This window comes from Camelus bactrianus, chromosome 6 (assembly GCF_048773025.1).
Source record: "Camelus bactrianus isolate YW-2024 breed Bactrian camel chromosome 6, ASM4877302v1, whole genome shotgun sequence".
NCBI classification, from domain to species: Eukaryota; Metazoa; Chordata; class Mammalia; order Artiodactyla; family Camelidae; genus Camelus; species Camelus bactrianus.
Window position 1 is genome coordinate 36,278,020 of NC_133544.1, and position 20,126 is coordinate 36,298,145.

Here is a 20,126-nt window from a genome sequence, read left to right on the forward strand (position 1 = left end):
CACTGATTCAAGGTAAAATGTGCTCAGTGGTAGAAATATATACAGAGAAAGTTCTAGAAGAATACAGAGACAGGTTTTGTAGCATAATGGAAAGATTTATACAAACTCCACTTTAAGCCCCAAATTATCCTCTTGTGATCCTGGGCGATTCACTTAGTCATCCCTGCCTCGAGTTGTGAAAGTGGAGATAATAACGTTCCTGGTCGAGCCATTGTGAACACCGAGGAAGCTGTACATTATTTGGCACAGAGATGCGTTCAAAAGTGGTCATTATTATGATCCCCGTGGTCCGCAAGAAGTGCACAAGTGTTCAGGTACAAGGCCTGAACTAAAGAAATGAAAATGAAAGGAGGAAAGGACGGCTGAAGAGGGACTCGTCCTTAGCGGATTGCGTAACTATCGTGGATAAAGCTAGATAAATCGCGAGGTTTCTCGCCAGGTGAGAGCCGCGGGCCTTTGCGCAGTCTCGGTGCCCTCGTTGCCCCTGTCAACCGGCGGTCCTTACCTCTGACTGCAGGCGCCTGCGCTGCGCAGGAGCAGCAACATGGCTCTGAGCTCCTGGTCCCCTGAGCTGGGGTTCGGCGAGAAGGTGGTGCAGGTGACCGCTGTCTCCACGGGCCCCTCCCTGGAGTTATGCACTTTCCCGTCCACCCTCGGCTCCTCGGTCGCGGCTGCCGCCCTTGATCAGCTCTTTGTTGTGGGTGAGAAGCCCGTGGGCTCCCCAAGGGACGTCTTCTTAGAAGTGATGCCTAAATGGCGCTCAGCAGGAACCCTCATGGGGACCCTCCTCCCAGAACCCGGGGCATCCCTGGCTAGGGCATAACCTTTTCTGGCTCCTTGGGACCCAGGGCTCAGCTCTGACTTGGCCCAGCTCACTAGTGGCTGGTGACAAATCCAAGTCACTGCCACTTGCCTGTGACCAGAGTGCCCACCTGCATTTTGATTATGCGTTTAATTTCAGCTTATCCCTTCTTGTCTTTTCTTAGCAAGTTAATTTCGTCCAACACTTTGCCATGGCAAACTGGAGAATTTAACAGGCAAATAAGAAACGGAGTGTTTAAGAAGCTCCTGTTGCATTAAGCAAGGAATTGTGTATTGGGCACAAATACTTTTTCTGCCAATAATTTCTGGACCCTCAGAAGGTTTTTCGTAGAAAAAAAGCTTCCTTATGCTTTCTTGCCCTCAGTGTGAGTTATAAAATATGTAGTTTTCCAGCCAATTTGCAAGTGGGAACAAGCTTGTGCTCATTCATTCCATAGGAGAAAGAAGAGACAGCAGACAATGCCTGTCCCTCCATAAGTCACACTTGCTTGGAAGCTCAGTAACTGAGTTTCACTTGGTTTGAGAGCTTATTCATTAAGAGAATTCAGGTTCCCTGGAACAGAGGAACTGCTGTTTACTCTTCTGAGAGGTGAGGATGTCCACTAAAGGCATGGACTCTGGAGTCACACCACTTGTGTCTGAATCCAGTGATGGGCTCTCTGACCTTGAGCACATGACATGACCTCAAAGTCTTAGATTTCTTACCTGTGAAATGGGAATCATGAGGTTATAAGAATCAATTTAGATTACACATACGTGTAAGACATTAAACACATCAAACTCATCCCACACATGAGAATGCAGGCCTGGAATCCATTTAGACAGTATCTGTATAATGCAGTCGTGACAGAGCCAAGATGAGTCGAGTTTCCTCTGTTCTCTCTCCTCATCCTTTTATGTTTTCTTTTTTCCTTCCTTCCTTCCTTCCTTCTTCCCATTCTGCATGTATCTTGTCTTCCTTACCTTTGCAAGCATTTCCCAAGTGTCTCTTCTGTGTTTTCAATGTACAGTTTGTGAGAGAAAAGGTGATATCTTTCTTACATCAGTGGGGTTAGAAACTCTGCCTACATTTTAACTACCACTTTTATAATGTTTACTCTCATCCCATGATTAAAATATTGGCACAGAAGTGAAAATGACATAATGGGTTTTTAAAGAATTAAATGCTTTTTTTTTTTGCAAAATACTACATTTAGTATATATGTATACAAATATGTGTATATATGAAAACATTCTTAAACCTACATTATGGACATGTTATATTTATCCCTTTCATAAATATTTGTTGAATTTTTTTGTCCTATCCTATACAGATCCCTTCTTTCTACCATGAGTGATACAAAGATGGCGTCTTAAGAGAACTTTGTCCTCAAGTAGCATAAAGTATATACCTTAATTAGAACACTGTAAAAATAATAGCAAGTACAAAAGAGATTCTTATTAAGTACTATAGAAATTCAGAGATGGAAAATGTAATTTTCAGTCGAGTAAGCATTTGAGCTAGATCTTATAGAGTTAAATCAGATTTGGACAGATAAATAAGCGATCTTAACTTTCAAATTTTTTTTAGAACAATCACTGCAAAGCGATTATTTTAAATGCAATGAAGAAGCTAGGACATTTCTTAAGGACGTTGCTGTCGCTGTTAAGAAATTGGTATTGTATTATCTATAAGAGCTACTTTTTCAATCTTCCACTTATTTCTTCCTCAAACTTTAACTTAGTGCCAACTCTGTTCAAGGTACTTCAGTAGGTGAATAGGGAAAATACTTGCCCTGAATGAAAATTTCTCTCATTTTACTAATTGCACCAGTGTGGATCAGCTGTGGATTGCTGCCCAGTTTCCCATACAGAGCACTAAATTAAGGACCTGTGCTCTGAATGAGGGCAAGCCTGCTCAGGAGAAATGACCTGGTGGTAACAGAGCTCAGTTCAGGGGTGGGCCACATGGGTAAAGGCTCACAACCCCAAGATGTGAGCATTGCTTAAAATCAGGAAGCAACGTCTCGGATAAATTGCACATGTGGTGCCAGTTTTCTCAGGTCTCTAGAAGCAATTCCTTACAAAACAAATGAAAGATTATTTGGTACCTACTCTGTTGACATAGACAGTGCTTTTCACTGGAAACAAACAGGAACTCTTTCAGTTACATAAACTTGGCCCCATCAAAGAAATATTTTTAAAATTTCCTTTTGAAGTGTCACAAATGCGTCTCTTTGGCCCTGGATGATGTCTGTGATGCTTCCCCGGCAGGGTCAGAAGGGTGACATCTGTTCATTTGATTTAAAAATATTAAGGATCTACTACATATGAAGTATCTAAAAAATGTGGAAATCTGGCTGTAAAGTAAGTGAGCTCAAGTCTACAGACTGAGAAAAGTTACTCTCATTACTTTGTGATCATATTTTTATGTAATTATATGTAGTTGTGTATGTATACTACAGAATTATACTTTATAATCCCACTTAATTAAGTACATACATGTAAACACTGAGAATGTGCATTGTCCTACACTACAGTCCTGTGGAAACCTTTTCCTCTGCTTTGTTCTTTTAGTTATGTCTTTCTCCAGGACTTAGAGGGGTCAAAATATTTATTGTGGCTTATTAAATTATCTAGTATGTCTCCATTTAATATCTGAGCTGTGAAATCTCTTAAATAGAGATAAATCCTCCCATTTTTTTAAAGTAACACATTTTTGCTATTATAAAAACATTGTGGGTTTACTCTGGAAAATTTAGAAAAAAATAGATAAGCAAAAGAAAGAAAGTAAAAAACCAGCATGAGCCCACCCTAAAATAATCACAGTTAACTCTTTGATCAATGTCTTTCCTATTTTCAGGACATAGATGTACCTGTATTGAAGTTCATTTTTTACAGAAAAGTGATCATACTAAATATATAATTATGCAACCTGCTTTTTATTATTCATAAATTATAATGGCAATTTCTCAGTCCATAAAGTAACTATAGCCCTTATGATCTCTTATTTAAAAGAAGATTTATCTATTTTTTCCACTGTCAGATTTTTGGATGTTTTTCCTTTTTAAAATAGTCCCACCAATATAAAATTATAGGATATTTGTTTGGATTTTTAGGTGTGTATAAGAAAACCATTTTTCTTTTTATACCTGAACATGCTTTTATAGGCATTTTCCATTCTTTAATTCAGTAAGTTTCTCAGTGTCACCCTTTTGTTGGAGCCTTTCCTTTTAAACTGATTGAAAAGATGGGAAAGGTGATTTCTCAGTAGAAGAAAATCAGCAGAAATGTAAAGATAAAATAACAGTGACACCTTAAAAACTGATTGTAGAATAATTATTTTTCCTGCTTTCTATTCCAAATAAAAATAATAGCAGAAGGCATTTAATGAAAAGCAAATTTTGATCTCTGAAAACATTTACAGGACATTGTTTAGGAAATCAATCTTATATTTTAATGTCTTAACTTTTAAAATATGTAATTTAAACTTTCAGGAAGAAATGAGAAAAGCCACAATTGATCTTCTGGAAATTGAAAGCATGGAATTCAGCAGACTATATTTTCTACTGGAAACTCTTCCCACTGATGTTAGCAGAGAATTGGAAGGTACTTTTGAAGTTATCAACTCTAGAAATTTAGCTTATCTTATAAAATCGAGCTCAGTACTTGAAACAAGTACGTTTAATAGTTATTTCATATCAAAAATAACTAGGAAGAGTACACAACACAAATAAAATGAGATCCATAATCATTTTCCCTTACTTTTTAAGTGGAGGTAATATATGTGACTTGAATTTATGTAATTACTTATAAATAGGCTAAATATATATAGATCAGCCCATTCCAAATTGCTATTTATCCAATTAAATTAGGCAGCTTGCCTGACCTAACCCACTACTCTGATTTCTGTCTCTATGAGTTGATTACTCTAGGTACCTCATGTTGGTGGAATCATACGTTTGTCCTTTTGTGACTGGCTTTTTTCACTTGGTATGTCATTAAGATTCATCGGTGTTGTAGCATGTGACAGGATTTCCTTTCCTTTTAAGACTGAACAGTATTCCATTACATGTATATGCCACGTTTTGTTTTCCATTCATCCATAGATAGACCCATGCATTGTTTCTATCTTTTGGTTATTATAAACAATGCTGCTACAAAAGAATAAAAATAATAATAAATAATGATGTTACAAACATGAGTGTGCAAATATCTATTCAAGTCCCTGCTTCCAGTTCTTTTGGGTATAAATGCAGAAAGGAATTGCTGGATTGTATGTTAACATGGTAATTTTATGTTTAATTTTTTGAGAAGCTGCCATACTGTTTTCCACAGCAGCTGCACCGTTGTACCTTCTTGTTCACAAAGCACAAGTGTTCCAATTTCTCCACATTCTTGCCAGCACTTATTATTTTCTTTTTTTTTTTTAAACAGTCACCCTTATGGGTATAAATTGGTATCTCATTGTGGTTTTGATTTGCATTTTCCTAATGATTAGTGATGTTGAGCATCTTTTTATGTGCTTATTGGCTATTGGTATATCTTCTTTGAATAAATGTCTGTTCAGGTCCTTTTTTCCTCTTTTAATCAGGCTGTTTGTTTTGTTGTTTTTGAGCTGTGGGACTTCTTCATATACCCTGGATGTTAACCCCTTATCATAATATATGTGTGTGTGTGTGTGTGTGTGTGTGTGTGTGTGTATTTGCAAATATTTTGCCCCATTCGATGGGTTGCCTTATCACTCTTGTTAATAATGACTTTTGATACACAAACATTTTTAACTTTCAGATAGTCCAGTATATCTATTTTTTCATTTGTTGCCTGTGCCTTGGTGTCATATCCAAGAAATCATGGCTAAATCCAATGTTATGAAGATTTCCCCTATGTTTTCTCCTAAGAGTTTTGTCTTTTTCATTCTTACATTTAGGTCTTTGATCCATTTAGAGTTAAATTTTGTATTTGGTGTAAGATGAGGCTCCAACTCTATTTACCCAGTTGCCAGGAATGTTGGCTAAGGCTCACAGCTCAATTCCTCTGCAGGAATTGCTCTACAAAAGAGAAAGGCCTCACTGCAGGTTCCCCAAGTGCTGCCCACATTCAGTGATTGGTCACCAAGAGAGTACAAGGTCTACCTCCCTTGCTCAGTGTAGAACAACTCTGCCATGTCACCACAGCTCCAGAGCTCATCACCATTTAAGCCCCCCACCCCTGCCCAACCCTGATTTCCTCAGAGATGTTCCTAAGAGCTCTACTTAATAAATTTTCTACATACAAATTTAAAAATTTGTTTCCCAGGGAGCCCAACCTAAAATAGTGGTCTGAATAAATAAAAACTGATTTTTGAAGTAGATGTTACCCATTTATTGCCTTGCAGCTCCAAATCTACCTTCATTGTCTGCTCTGTCATAAGGGAGATGGACCCTGTGATGGGCCCTTTGCCAGCTGGTACAATGTTAAGCTTTGTCATCAGAGAGCACCAGAGGGACACTGGAGGAAAAAGGGGTTTTCTTCCCGGTCTCAGTGTTCCCAGCTTGGCTAGCTCCTGCAGTGCAGGCAGCTTCTCCAGTGCAGGCAGCTTCTCCCTTAGCGAGCACCCGTCCTTGGTGCCCAGCAGCTTCCTCCAATAACCCCTGGGCAGCTCCAAAGTAGATTGCTACCAGTGAGGCACCTCCCTGTAAACAGTTTCCCTGGTGTCCTTTGGGTGGTTTTGCAGTGAGTTCTAGAGTATGGCAATTCCCTGTGGACAGGTTTTCCTCAATGCCCCTAGAAGCCAGATTTCTAGTAAGTTCTGCCAGCCCAGCATTTCACAAATTTTCTTGCCATCTAGTGAGCCACCACCCTTTTCGATGAGGTCTGAATCTCAGGTCTGGAGGTGCTCCTTCCTGGAAGGCACTCTGTCTCAGCCATAGGGGTAATGCTGCTGCTTATGCCTGCTATTTCTGAATTCTTTAGAGTTCTCTTTATTGTCTTACTATTTATTCCTTCGTTACTCTAATCCTCTGTTACAGTTAATGATTCTTCATATTAAAATTCCCCTGTTCAATTTACTATAAGATTTCTATCTCTCAATTAGACTCTGAGTGATAAAGTCAGTTATAAAACAATATGCACGGTGTTAGTCTAGTCTGGCAGGGAAAATACAACAAACTCCTACATGCAGGGAAAGAAATAAGACTTCAGAGAATCTGTGCTTAAGGCAGAATTAGGAATGTTTTTGTTTTATTTTCTTTGCTTTCTTTGCTGTCCATTTGAATTATTTTTATAAGCAGGAAAAATATTTTAGAAGGAAAAAATACCATTCTAGTTTATAAAGTCCTTGGTACACACTGAATACTTAACCAAGTAAATTTAATTGGCCTTAATGTTTTAAAGCTTTGCTGCTAGAAGAATGGTCCTTGGATGAGTAGCACCAGCATCACCTGAAAACTTGTTACAAAATGCAGAATCTTTAGGTCAACTTCAGACCTGCTATATCAAAATCTGTATTTCAGCAACATCTCCAGGTGATGCACGTGCATATACGAGACATAAAATTTCAGAAGTCCTGCTACAATGAACAATGTAACTAGTAGCCTACAAAAAAATAACCTGGCTCTCTAGGGGAGCTACCAGTCCTTTTCTAGAGAATTTTTTTTTATAAGAAATGAGTAACCCACTACCCATTTCTAAATAGCAGTGTTCAAAAATTCATGCATTTTTACCATTTATCTATCAAGCACTGAGGTAATCCTTTGAAGTTATGTGATTATACACTAATTTGCTATTTATTGATGAATAATTATTTCTTTAATACACTCGATTCCCTAGAAAGCAGAGCCAGAGGCAATGGCTTTTGCACTATTGTTTTATTAGGAGATATAATCCACAGAGGAGGAGGATGGGATAAGAAGACCAAAGCAGGGAAACAGGAGAGTTGATATGGGTGGCAATATGTTGTTGACTGTCGCTGAAGGCAACTAAGTGTAAGAATATGCCCCAGGACACAGTGTTACCTCTTCTCAGGCACATCCAGGCACTGGCTCCTGTCCACCATTGGTCCCATTGGTCCAGTGCTTGTCACACTTCCCGCACTTTGGGTTACACATGCATGGGTGTGGGTGTCTAAAGAAGTCCGATGACAGAGGCGACAGGGAAGTCTTAGATAGGTGGGAAGTGGCTGTGACAGGCAGAAATCAGGTGCACTGAGTCTGAAGTTGTTCAGAGCTCATAGAAAGCTGGTCACCGACCATAGCAGCAGCTGAAATAAGGGAAATAATTGATAGGTAAGATTGAGAGGGTCCAAAGGAGTAAGTAAGAGGTGTCTGATACAGGAATACCAATTAGAGGAATATTTCAAATAAAGATATAATTTGTTTATGATTTTAAAAGTCAGTATCTACAGTTATGCTGTTTCTCAAATAATTGAGTAACATTTCTTCTACTTACTTTTAAGAATGTGTCAAGGATGCTCGAAGATTAAATCTTGTTGAGATAAATCAGTTACACACGAAAATTACAAGGATGAACAATGAAATAGAGTTTCTGAAGAAGAATATACTCAAACTGAAAAAAATTAATAAAGCTCTGGGGTACGTACTTTTTTTATTTAGTCCTTGAGGGAATCAGAGTCTGAGGCTGAAGTGGGACATTTTTCCTGAAGGGTTTGTCCTCTGGTCTGAACTAGCGCAGTGTGAGTTAAGAGGCAGAGATCACTTATAGATGACCTGGACTGATGAGGGGTGTGGGATGGCTGCATAGAGCTCAGGAAGAAAGCAGAACATCTTTAACTACTGCAGCCAGGAGATCTGCAAAATTTCAGAGGCAATCTAGCTTCCCAACTCCTACCTCGCACCTCACCTCCAAAGGTAGAAACACACAGTGGTTGTCATTTGATTTTTAGTAAAATTAAGTTTGTAAGTCTCAACCACCAAAGCAAGAAATCTTGCCGGGTATTGTTTTGCAAATATAATATCAAACTAGATATACTATAATTAGTTTAGTTCCTTGAAAACATTCTTCTGAAGGGCTGAGAATGTAATTGGTTCTAGGTTTCATCTGCAATTAAATGAGAGCTGACACCTGTTAGCTTCTTTCCTTTATCCCTCAGCTGTGTTGCCAGCACTTCGCCTCTGTGGGCCTCATTTTCTCCATCTATAAAATGGGGCTTACAAATCTTGACTTTCCCACCCCATAGGGAAAGAGATCTATTCTGAAAGAAAAAAAACAAAACAAAACCATGAAGAATAACTCAGCACTGCAAGTCAATTTGCAAGACTAATATATAAATGTCAGATTTTCAGTTTGTTTAGAGTAAGAAATACTCGAAGAGCCCTCATTAGAGTGAAAAAATCTTCTTGGGAAGTAAAATAATCAGAAGGTGGCTTGGTGGACAAGATATCAAAGCATCAGGAATTAGGTGGAGACCTCAAGACACGTTTCAAAAAGTAGGCCCTCAGAACACCTATTCTGGCAGATGCTCCATGAAAAGGCAAGTTCATGATCACATAAGTTTGAGAAAGAGTGCATACTCTAACTCCCTGTTAGGGATTCACAGTGCAGATTTGTGCATGGTGCATACTAGCCACAGTCACCAGAGACCACTGTATAAACTAGACTAGCAATTTCTAAATTAATAATGAGGAAGAGAAAACCCAGGCTGGAATACTCACCTCAGTTGGCCAGCACCTTCACCCCACTATAGACCAGTGATTCTCAAACTTGAGTGCTCATCAGAATCACCTGGAATGCTTGTTAAATCACAAAGTACTGGGACCTCCACCCAGATTTCCGATTTAGTAGGTCTAGGGAATAGGGGTAAGAATTTGTATTTCTAACAAGTTTCTAGGTGATGCTGCTGCTGCTGGTCCTGACCACACTTTGAGAATCACTGCTCCAGAGAAGTCTTCATGGAAAGGCAAATTACAGACATAAGGTGGGTTGCCCAATGAGCTGGCATCATCAAGCTATAATCACTTTTCAAAGAAAGATGTCTATCAGGGTGCCCACGCGCTCTGATGGTGATCCTCTCCTGGACAGTCCTCAAAAACTGGACATGTGCAAGCTTTTTTGGGAGGAGGGGAGCTCCTTTGGTCCTGCATTTCATTTCTGAGAACTCTCTTCCCAACCTATCACAATACACCTAGTCAGTTTTTTTTTTTATTTGACTTGGTTTTTTTTTTTTTTTTTCTTTTTTCTTTGCTTCCTTCAGGCTACTCAATCCTTAATTTGCTTCTTTCTTAGAAAGCTTCCTTTATTAAACCTGGGAAGCACCCGTTATCTGACCCAGTCTAGACTGGGCTGCTTTTAATTGCCTTTCTTTGCTGGAGTTGACTTTTGGAAAATGAACTTACCAACAACCTGTTTCCATTTTCCTGAGCCTTTGCATACAATCGCCCTGAACTAAAGTGTTTACCCTGGAGACTAGAAAAGGGAAAATGTGTTTACATTGTAGGAGCTTTGAAAAGAGGGAAAAATAGAAAAGGTACCAATTGTCCCTCCTCCAAACCTTTTATTATTAGCCCTGGGGTAGATGTTTCTCACAATCTTAAGGTTTTCCTCAGGTGGATGTGGACAGCAAGGGCTATGTGAGGTTAATGTCTCCTCTTGAACTCAGATTTGGCTGCAGCTGTGAGGAGATAAGAGGGTTCAAATTAGACATCAAGCACCCTCTGAGTGGTGAAGATGGACTCAGATCCCTTCTCCCCAACTCCTGTCCATCAGAGAAGTACTAGCTTTCTCCTGAGCCCTCCCTGCAGGGCAGTGGTGTCAGAAGGCGGCTGGAGGGGTGGCGGGATGTTTATCTCTTTTTAGTTTCGCTACATATCTCAGGATGATAAGATAGCTTTGGCAATGCTGCATATCAAACCAGTTTGGGCAGATTCCATTCACCTGTTCAAAATTATTTTTGAATCATTGTATGGTTTAAACCAAAACATCCCCATAGTGACTACCTGGTGTGTGAGAATGGGTTGCGTGAGGCAGGACTGCATGACACTTTTGCAGTGGTAAACAGTTGCAAGGTTAACACTTGTGTTTCCTTCTGTCCTTCATGTCAACCAAGGTTAGGCAATCACAAATACAACTCTAAAATAAGTATGCCTTACAATTTCCCTCTTTATGGTGATTTATCTCACCAAGTGGACTTTAAATTTCTTTCCTAAAAGCCATCCTTTTCATACCATGAATAATTCTTTCTCCTAGTGAACAGCAAGAGGAGATAGCAAGGCAGCATGAAAAGATTGTCCTGTCACTCAACCACGCAATGAAAGAAAAAGCCATTACCAGCATTTACATCAATGAGACTTACACCAAAATTAACTTGGAGAAGGAAGAAATAGAATTGCAAAAAAAATATATTCAAGAAGTAGAGGAGCAAATGGGAAAAGAAAAACAAGAATATTTGAAAAGAAAACAAAAATTGAATCAAGAAGTAAGTGACATGATTTTTTTTTATATACAGAATTATACAGAATCAAGGGCAGGAAATGGGAAATAACTTATTCGTCCTCAAGGCTAGCAAGTGCTCCTTGCATTATCTTCTGCAGGAATAGAGCAGAGACTCAGGGACATGGGAGCCCCATGGGGAGAACGTTTGATTGTAGAGCAGCATCTCAGTTCATGGGAAAGAATAATGTAAGTGACAGGATTGCTAACACTAGGGTGGTCCCTTGCTCACTTGCAGCCCGTTAGGGACAAGGAATTTGCTTCCATGTCATCCGAGGCCCTATGTCTGCACAAAGGATCAGTGAGTTTACCCCTGCTGGAGCTTGTGCCTCCTGCTGAATGAATCTGAGAGGAGAGGCCTGTAGAGGGGCTGTGCAGAGCCAAGGGTCCTGTAGACCGAATAAACAAAAACAAAACCAAAAAACCACATAGTCTAAAATTTGCAAGTTTTGTTTCATTTGAGGACTTTTCTGAGGACTATAGCCCAGCAAGGCAGCCTCTCAGATAGCTAATAGGAACTGTTCCAAAGAGGTAAGGGAGGAGCCAGGATATAAAGGATCTTGCTTGGGAAAAACAAACAAACAAACAAACAATCAGGAGTTGAACCTCAAAAGATTACTGCTAATTACAAAAAACAGACATCTCAAGTTAATGACTTTAGTGCTTTCCTATGTATGGGAGGATGCAAAAGTCTGGGCTCATCGAAATCATTCCTTTGAGACACATCTTAACTATGTAGGGCCAGTATCGTGTTTTTCTCCACCCTCGGCTCAGAGTCAGGAGGCAGCTGCAGAGGCTGATGGGTTGATGGTAGGCAACATTCTTTGTTTACCCGAATGGCAGGCAACATTTTTTTTCTGTCCACAGCCCCAACAGAGAAGAGTATTTTGAGACTAGAAATTTTGTGAGTGTCAGTGGGGATAATTTACTGCATCTTGAATTCTTAAGAATTCACACTCAGAATGGCTTCTGATGGATTCCTCTTTGTTCTGCTTCCAGCTGCCCCAGGAGAAGCAGGGCTGTTTCTGTATTAGGTGTTCCCAGCAGGAGCCTTCTTTTCCCCCATGCAGTGAGGGCCTGGCCCAGGATGAGCACTGCTGTTGAACTCCTGATGCTGCCCAGTCCATCCCGGGAACTGGCATAAGGATAATGCAGAATTGAAATTGGACCAGGGCTTGCAACTCTGCTATATTATATACATATGAACATTTGTTAAATTGCATTTCTTGAGTCAATTAAAATTTAGTGGAATACAATCTGGCAGTGATCAAATTTGGTTCTTATGATGATTGGTTTCATAAGACTGTTCATTAAGTTCCAGTCAGGTTTGAGAGTCTATATTCTTTACAGCGCCTGTCTCTTCAGAAACAGTTTTACACTAAAACCATGGATTATGTTTCTTGAGTAGAGATAACTCAGCCCTATTCATCCTTGGAATGGGCAGTTTGTGAAGTCCCTGGCAAGGAGTCTCTTGGTCAGTCTGCAGCCACTAAACAGAATTTGTAAAAGCCAAGCTTCCTGGACTTTTTCAGGGGTTGAAGCCAGCTGTTAGTGTTCCAGTGCTGGAATGAACTGAAATCCATGGCTCCTATCACTGGGCTAGACCTTACTTGGATTTATTGTTATTTTAATGAAATAGTGTCAGGGCAAAAACAACAATGCTGTGAGGACTTCATCTCCCACACTGTTTGCAGCCCTCTGCTGGACTGTTCTCTCTGAGCAGTATAGAACACTCATGCTGAAGCAGCGTACTTAAGTTATAGGGGCAAAAAGTGGGATGTGTCTGTGTGGACACAGCTGAGGGATGACTCGCAGGGTGCTGTGGGCAAGGAGTGGGGAGCCTTCTCCCTTTTCTTACTTCCCTTGGGTTTGAAACAATGGTCAGTGGTAGCATGGATCTGAGTTTTGCCCACCAGGAGGAAGGCTCCTCCAGGCAAGGATTTTGTCTGTTTTATTCATTGCTGAATCCTAGCACCATGATCCGTGCCTAGCATACCTGGTTCGAGGTAGGCACTCTGTCATGTTACTTTATTGAATGACTGAGTTTCTAACTTCATTTTAAGCCCTAAAGGGAAGTTTTTCCCATCTTTCTATTCTTTAACATAAATGTTAAAATACAAGAAAGAGAGCCCAGAGAGGCTTCAAATGGAATTTGAGAATGTGATAGGTTCTTCCTTTTGTGAATAGTGTTCCTCAGGGATCCACAAACTTTTTCTGAAAGGAGCCAGAGGGTAAATTAGGGTATTGTGGAACATATACAGTGTGGGTCGCAACTACTCAACTCTGCCATTTTAACACAAAGGAGCCATAAGTAATACCCAAATGAATAAGAGTGCTTTACAAAAACATGTGGTGGCTGGATTTGGCCCATGGGTAGTAGTTTGTCTACCCCTAGTCTATCTCCCTGGAAGAGGGCACCACTTTCAGATGGAAATAGCAGAAGCCCTGACTCAAACTGGCTTAAACAGTCAATAAGAGCATTTATTATCTCATAGTAGGAATTCCCAAGGAAAAGCAGACTCCAGGACTAGTTAATTAAGTGGCTCATCCCTCTTCTCCTCCATCCTTCATCTTAAGGCTGGTTTCCCTCATGGTCACAAGATGGCTGCCAGTGACAACTGGACTATATGCTTCCTCGTTCAACTAGAAAGAAGAAAACCTTTTCCAACCAAGGACATAAGTCTTTTTGCTGTGTCTGATCCAGCAGGTTAAGACACTGCCTACCCCAGAACAACAACGGATCCTAAGGGAATACTGTGTGCCAGTGGGCTAGACCAGCTGGAGTGGATTATTAAGGAGTCAACCACTGATGTTCACTAAATGCACATGATATGCATGGTGACAGCCTGTTAATTCCCTTTACTTCCTATAAAAAAGGAAAAGCTGTTTACAGGTTCAGAGTCTTCAAACCCATAAGGTCTCCCCTAACACAAAACAAAATGTTTTTTGCTAATATTATTTCTATAGTTGTAAGACCTAAGACCTTGGGAGAAGGCTTAGGCCAAAGTATGAGCACAGAAGTTCAATTTTCAACAAAATGTATTGATCACAGAGTTTCATTCCTATGCAACTGTGCCCTGCGGCAGAGATAATTGATAATCTCATTCAGAGTAGCCACCTGGGGTGAATTTGCTGCTGGCTTTGATGGAAAACCACCCAAACATGTGTTTTCATAACTCTTTAATGCAGAGTTAAGTATGCTTTCTCAGGCCTTACAACTTAGTTACCTTGTTCTTGATAATTCATTTTGCCAGACAAATCATGATGAGTTTGATTCTGATAAGAAGGTGACCCACTTCAGTAGGGTCTGACAAGTAATCAGAATATGTTTGCTTTTAGTAAAATTGTTATTTATCACCAACGGGTCGGTGACTTTCTCAGGGTTCTTTGCCTGGAGTCGCAAATGCCAATCAAACGAAACCGGGTTAGGTGTAGCAGATCAGAAACTTGATTCAATGATCAAGGAATGGAGAAGGGAGAGCTTGTGCTCTGAAAATATCTTCTCCCTTAAGGGAGGGGAGTAAGGGAATTTTAAAGAGTAGGAGGCAGACGTCATCAGAGCTCTAGGAAAGGGGCGGAGATTTCCAGGGTCATGCGCAGTCTTTTGCTTCTTTGCGCAGAGCATGAATTGTGCCTAGCAGAGTGCAAATCCTCCCTTTTGGCAGAGATCTTAGCATGGTGATGAAGCAAAGGTAACTTTCAAACACCTCCAGGTCTCATCCTCGCAGGCAACTCATTCCTGTGGTCAAGTCACAACCAGTTCAGGGCAGTTGACCACTGCGTATCTCTTAAGGCATAGCTGCAAAACATCTCTGCTGAATACCAGGTGCTTTTGAAACAGAGATAAATCGAGGCAAGGATCCATTAGCTCTCAGGGGCTGGTATGGATGGCAAAACGGTGGGTTGTTCAGGATTGTGAGCTTCCCTGTCTTCAATGATTTTGTTTTTGGTATGTTTTATTTCCCATTAAATAACGTGAATTTAGATTTCTGAATAATTCTTCATTCCTTCCTTTGACTCTTCTGCTGTGCTTAGCACACTGTAAATCTGGTAACCATTGCTGTAATGTTTTACTAGTAAATTTTACAATGGCAGTTACTTTCGTAATTTGCTATTAATGATCATTGTTTTATTGTTCTAAATTTACTATTTCAGTATTTTATAATTACACTTTGGTCGTTGTGGTTCATTATTTTTCCTTTGATGCGGCAAAATAAGCAAACCTGGTTGTTGTTTTTCTGAATTTGATAATATACTTAGATTGAATGTGGCATACTTATATTAAATATGAATTAGGTTGGCAAAATAGAAAGATTTCCTAAGCTGTGTTGTCTTAAGCTTTTTGATTGGTTGATTATGTTTGTCACTACAGATTGATGAATATAACAAATTCTGTGAATTAAAGAGAAAGGAGACTTACAAAAAGAAGACAGAATTGGATGGATTAAAGCTTAAAATGAAAAAAATTAGAGAAACAATTACTGCCAGCACAGGGGTAAGAAAGAAAGAAAACGTATTTTTCAAGCTTGACCTAGGGCACCTCAGAATACACTACCTTCAGTATAGCTGGGAGCAGGTGATTTAGTTCATCTTCATGACATTGAAAGGAGTTGATTTGAATTCAAATTCTTGCCGTTCTGGGGAGAATGTTTTTGGCATCTTAAGTTTCTGACTCTTAGTTTAAGTGTTATAATGCAACTGCGTTTTGTCCTTCAGGAATACGATGGAAGGAAGTGTGGAATGCTTTAGGTATAAATTGCATTTGATGGTCCAAAAAACTGTAAAAATGACTTTAAAAGATACATATAGAGCCGACTGAGTGCATGCAGAACAATACGTAACATTTCTGTGAGATTGCTTTATTTTACATAACAAAGTGAATGACTATGGGCAGATTCCTCAATTCTGACTGTGTGATAGTAAAACAGTTTAGGCTCTCCATTTATATTGAGTACAGGAACATTAATATGGAAAGGGGACTATTTGTTTGAAGTAGAAAATACTTCCGAGTTCTGCACTTCTATTTTTTAAAAATTGATAAGATTGATTGAAAGCCAGTACTGTGGTGTTTTGTGAGGGTTATCTTTATTTTAAAGATATGAGAACTGAAATTTATGGAGATGACTGTAACTGAAGAGACTGTAACACCACTTCTATGTTAATTAACAGAAACACCTGTTAATCTTCTATCACAATTAGTTGAATTAATGAATCTTTAGTGTATTTCTTCTCTCTGTATTAATTCCATGTAAAACTATATGGGGCAATAGTAACACTAAAATATCATTTCTCATCAGAATGTTCAGTGAATTCCGTTATACTTTTTATAGGGTGGTTCTGATCATTATAGTTACAATATATCTATTATGACATCCAATTATAAAACATGAGTAAAATTAAAAATTTTCCACAAATATGTGCATTTAAAAAGATCATTATCTATTTTTAAATGTCAACATACTAAGGAAGCATGAGTCAGGCTAGGCTCAAAGGGGTTGTGTAAAACAGATTTTATCTGCATGCCTTAGCTCATATCTCCAGTTTGGGCCTCATAAATCATGTCAAGCACACCACAAACCTAGCTTGGGAAGATGAAGTATGCATCCCTTAACCTGAATTCCAAAGACCTCTAAGGCCAAGTTAGACAAGGCTTGAGGTGGCAGGGATAAACTCACCTCCAGTGTCATTCTCCACCGCCTCCAGTCCAGCCTACCCACCCCACCCCACCCCTCTTACCAGTAGAAAATAGTGTCTAAAGCATTAACTTCAATTGAAAAAAATAAATAAATCATAAACTTCAGTGTCACAGAGACCTGGGTTTGAATCTTGGCTCTTCCAGTGTGAAGTTTCCTCACCTCTAAAATGGGGGTAAGAATCCTGCCTACGTCTTAAGGGCGTTTGTGGAGATGGAATGAGGTCATGTCTGCAAGGCTTTTAGCTGAGTGCTTTGTATCTGGCACAGTTTTGTTGTTGTTGCCTGAGATGAAAAAATAACATTTTTGGCTATGGACTGAGACTACAGGGAATTTCAGATTCATCTTGGTGTAGTGCTTTAAGTTTAGAAAACTCTGCAGCCAGCTCAAGCTAGTGTTGTGTTGGCAGAAAAGAATACTGGTATGTGATTCTCAAGGTCCCCTCTGCGTCCAGGGCAGGGAGGACCAAGGGCTGGAGGTTACAGATGTCAGGCCGGATGGGCCTTCAGCATACAGTCATTAATCCTGAAGATTGGTCAGAGTCCTTTGGATATTCTGCTAATTTTTGATGGCAGTTCTAGGATTTCAGACCCCTGTTAACTTTGGAACTAGTTATAGCTCACAGGTTCAATCATGTGAGTGCTTTAGAGAAAAAACAGTTTTGGGGCGCTTTCACCCACCTGTCTCACCTGACAGGTGCTTCTCTGACCCCACATTGCTGGGGGTCCATGGGAGCTCTATGCCAGAGAGCAGAGGAATTTTTGATCAGTTTCTCTCTCAGCTCACTCTCCTTTACAAGCTGAAATGCAGACCTAAGCTCTGATAAGTTTGCCTTCTCTTTTCTTTATTCCAAAACTACATTGTAAAAATATCTATTTCACTATGAATTTTTTCCATCTATATTTCCTTCTACTTAATCATTTGAACATATTTTCACAGTAACCAATTTTACCATTTCCAAAATACTGATGGAAAACTAAGAAAAATTTTCGGCGTGAACATAGCTGCCAACTAAGGCAAAAGACCAAATTTGTTTTGACTTTTGTATAATTAATCCTCGTTCTAGTATCCTCGAATAATACTTTGAAAATAATTATGAAAATGTATATCTAATTTTAAAATAGTAGTCAAAATGAATTTATGTCTTGAAAGTTGTTTTTATAGTTTCCACGTTCCTATTGCTATAATTGGTTGGTCTCACTCCCAAATTTTGTTTTCTTTTCTGATGATTTCAGGATTATTTCTGTCCCAATTTTTTTTTGTAAATTAGTCTAATGGCTGCTTTTTACTTTAACTAAAGGACAGGACACCCCCCCCCCCCATGTAAAAGTTGAGCGGGTGATACGTGAATATTTAGTGAGTTGAACTGCTGTCATGAATCATGTGGTGATGATTGAGTGCCATAATTTTACTGAATTTTCAACAGGTTCTTAGTGATGACAATTTAAAGATAGCACAATTACACGAATCAATAAGATTTTGGGAACAACAAGCTGAAGACATTAAGAAATCCTGTAAGGACCTGGAGGACAAAGTGTGAGTATAATACTTTATTTTTACTGAAGCATTTCCAGATGTTATGTTCCTTTCATTTAAAAAAATTTAATATCAGATGAAAATTATATTTTCTTAGTTTGCTAAAATTTGTGTGATTGTCAGTTTTATAGAGCCTCCTCTTCATTTTGAAATTAACCAGTCTCTCAGATGATCAAGAGGGAAAATTGAGGATGTGGTTAGTCAGGAAAAGGGAGGGACTTCTGGGTATGTACTACCCTCACTTCGGTTCCTGACTCCCTACAAATATGCCCTTTGGGGAAGGCACTGCCATAAAGCTATAAAGTCAACTAACCATGTTGTTACAGTTGTTCTTAGTCAAGGGGACTTCCAGAACTTACTAAGAAAATACAGGGAAACCTCAGAGTGAAAACTTTTACCTATGAGACTAGAACCAGAAATGTAAGGAAATAGTCCATCTATCCCAAGGCCCACAGTCTTTGCCTCCTTCTGCAAACATGTCCATACCTCTCTCTTTATCTACGTGCTGTGTTCTCTTCTTGATGACCCCATGGCTAAGCACAGCCATGCCAAACCCTCTGAGTTTGTTGCCAGTGACTAAGTTATTTTCCCGTCGCAGAAAGAATTCAGAGATGGCACATGGAGGTTAAGCGAGTAAAGTGGGGATTTTTTAAGGGAGAGATAGTACACTCTTGAGGGGAGAGCGGACAGGCTCAGGTGAGCGGCTGCCCTGAATTTCTTTGGCAAGTTGGTTACACAGGGTGTAAAGATGAATGGTTGGAATATTCACTGGGGAGGGAAAGGTTTGGGGTTGCATTCCTAGATTTTTATCCCAATTCCACCTTCCCAAAGGGAGGAGGGATTTTTATCCTTATTTAGTGTGGATCAGAAGTGTCATGTCATGGGTGCATGATGGGTACTTCTCATCTGCAAGGCTAGTTTTATTGAAATGAGGGTATAATGAGCAAAAGGTTACATCCAGACCTTCCTACCTTTTCGCATCTTTCTTTGTTGGCCTCCAGGCAACTTGTCACCCCAAAATAGACGACTGCTTATCAGCCCAGAGGTTCCTGCTTTTCTTTCTCTGCCCAGGGACCTCTGTTGTTTACATGATGTTTGGTTTCCTGCCCTGTGCCCCTCCTTTTTGCCCAGTTCCTGCCATTTGGCCTGCGTCCTCCTTTCTCTGCTCATATCTAGCTATCTGCTTGCTCTAACAGGTTTACCTGTCACAGTTCCATCTGTCTTTAGAGACTGTGACATACTCTTTCCCAGGAGAGTTCCCAAATTTCCCATCAAAAGCTGTTTGGCTCAGCTCTTGACAGGAAGGCGGGGCCTTTTAATATAAATATGGCTTTTGGGTTTACCCCCAGGGTTTGCTGAGAGTTTAAAAGACAGATTGTGGGTGATCAGATTCCCCAAGAGACAAGAAATTTCACATGTGGGATCCTGTTGTGCTCATTTCTACATAGGTTTTCATGTATTGTGATTAAAATTATGTCCTTGAAAATAGCAATTGCACAGTTCAATGCCTACTCTACCATCACCAGTCCATAAAATAGGCAATAATCTTTACATTCAGTATCAGATTTAAAAATGGAAACTCAAGTAATACAACACCTAAGACTCAGAATAAAAAATCTTTTTCTTTTAAAGTGATTTGATAGTTTTAGTTGATATGTAATTTTTACAAAC

The 20,126-nt window shown here is 39.6% G+C and overlaps 1 protein-coding gene across 1 annotated transcript in view; it reads left to right on the forward strand.

Annotated features, from left to right (window-relative positions):
- Positions 1-251: 251 nt before the first annotated feature.
- CCDC175 (coiled-coil domain containing 175) overlaps positions 252-20,126 on the forward strand; it is a 56,900-nt gene continuing 37,025 nt past the window's right edge. The window contains exons 1-8 of the mRNA XM_010962371.3: positions 252-314; positions 518-701; positions 2,393-2,478; positions 4,299-4,410; positions 8,237-8,372; positions 10,984-11,212; positions 15,599-15,721; positions 18,346-18,455. Of these exons, the coding sequence (XP_010960673.3) occupies positions 252-314; positions 518-701; positions 2,393-2,478; positions 4,299-4,410; positions 8,237-8,372; positions 10,984-11,212; positions 15,599-15,721; positions 18,346-18,455 (1,043 nt within the window). The remainder of the gene's footprint in view (positions 315-517; positions 702-2,392; positions 2,479-4,298; positions 4,411-8,236; positions 8,373-10,983; positions 11,213-15,598; positions 15,722-18,345; positions 18,456-20,126) is intronic.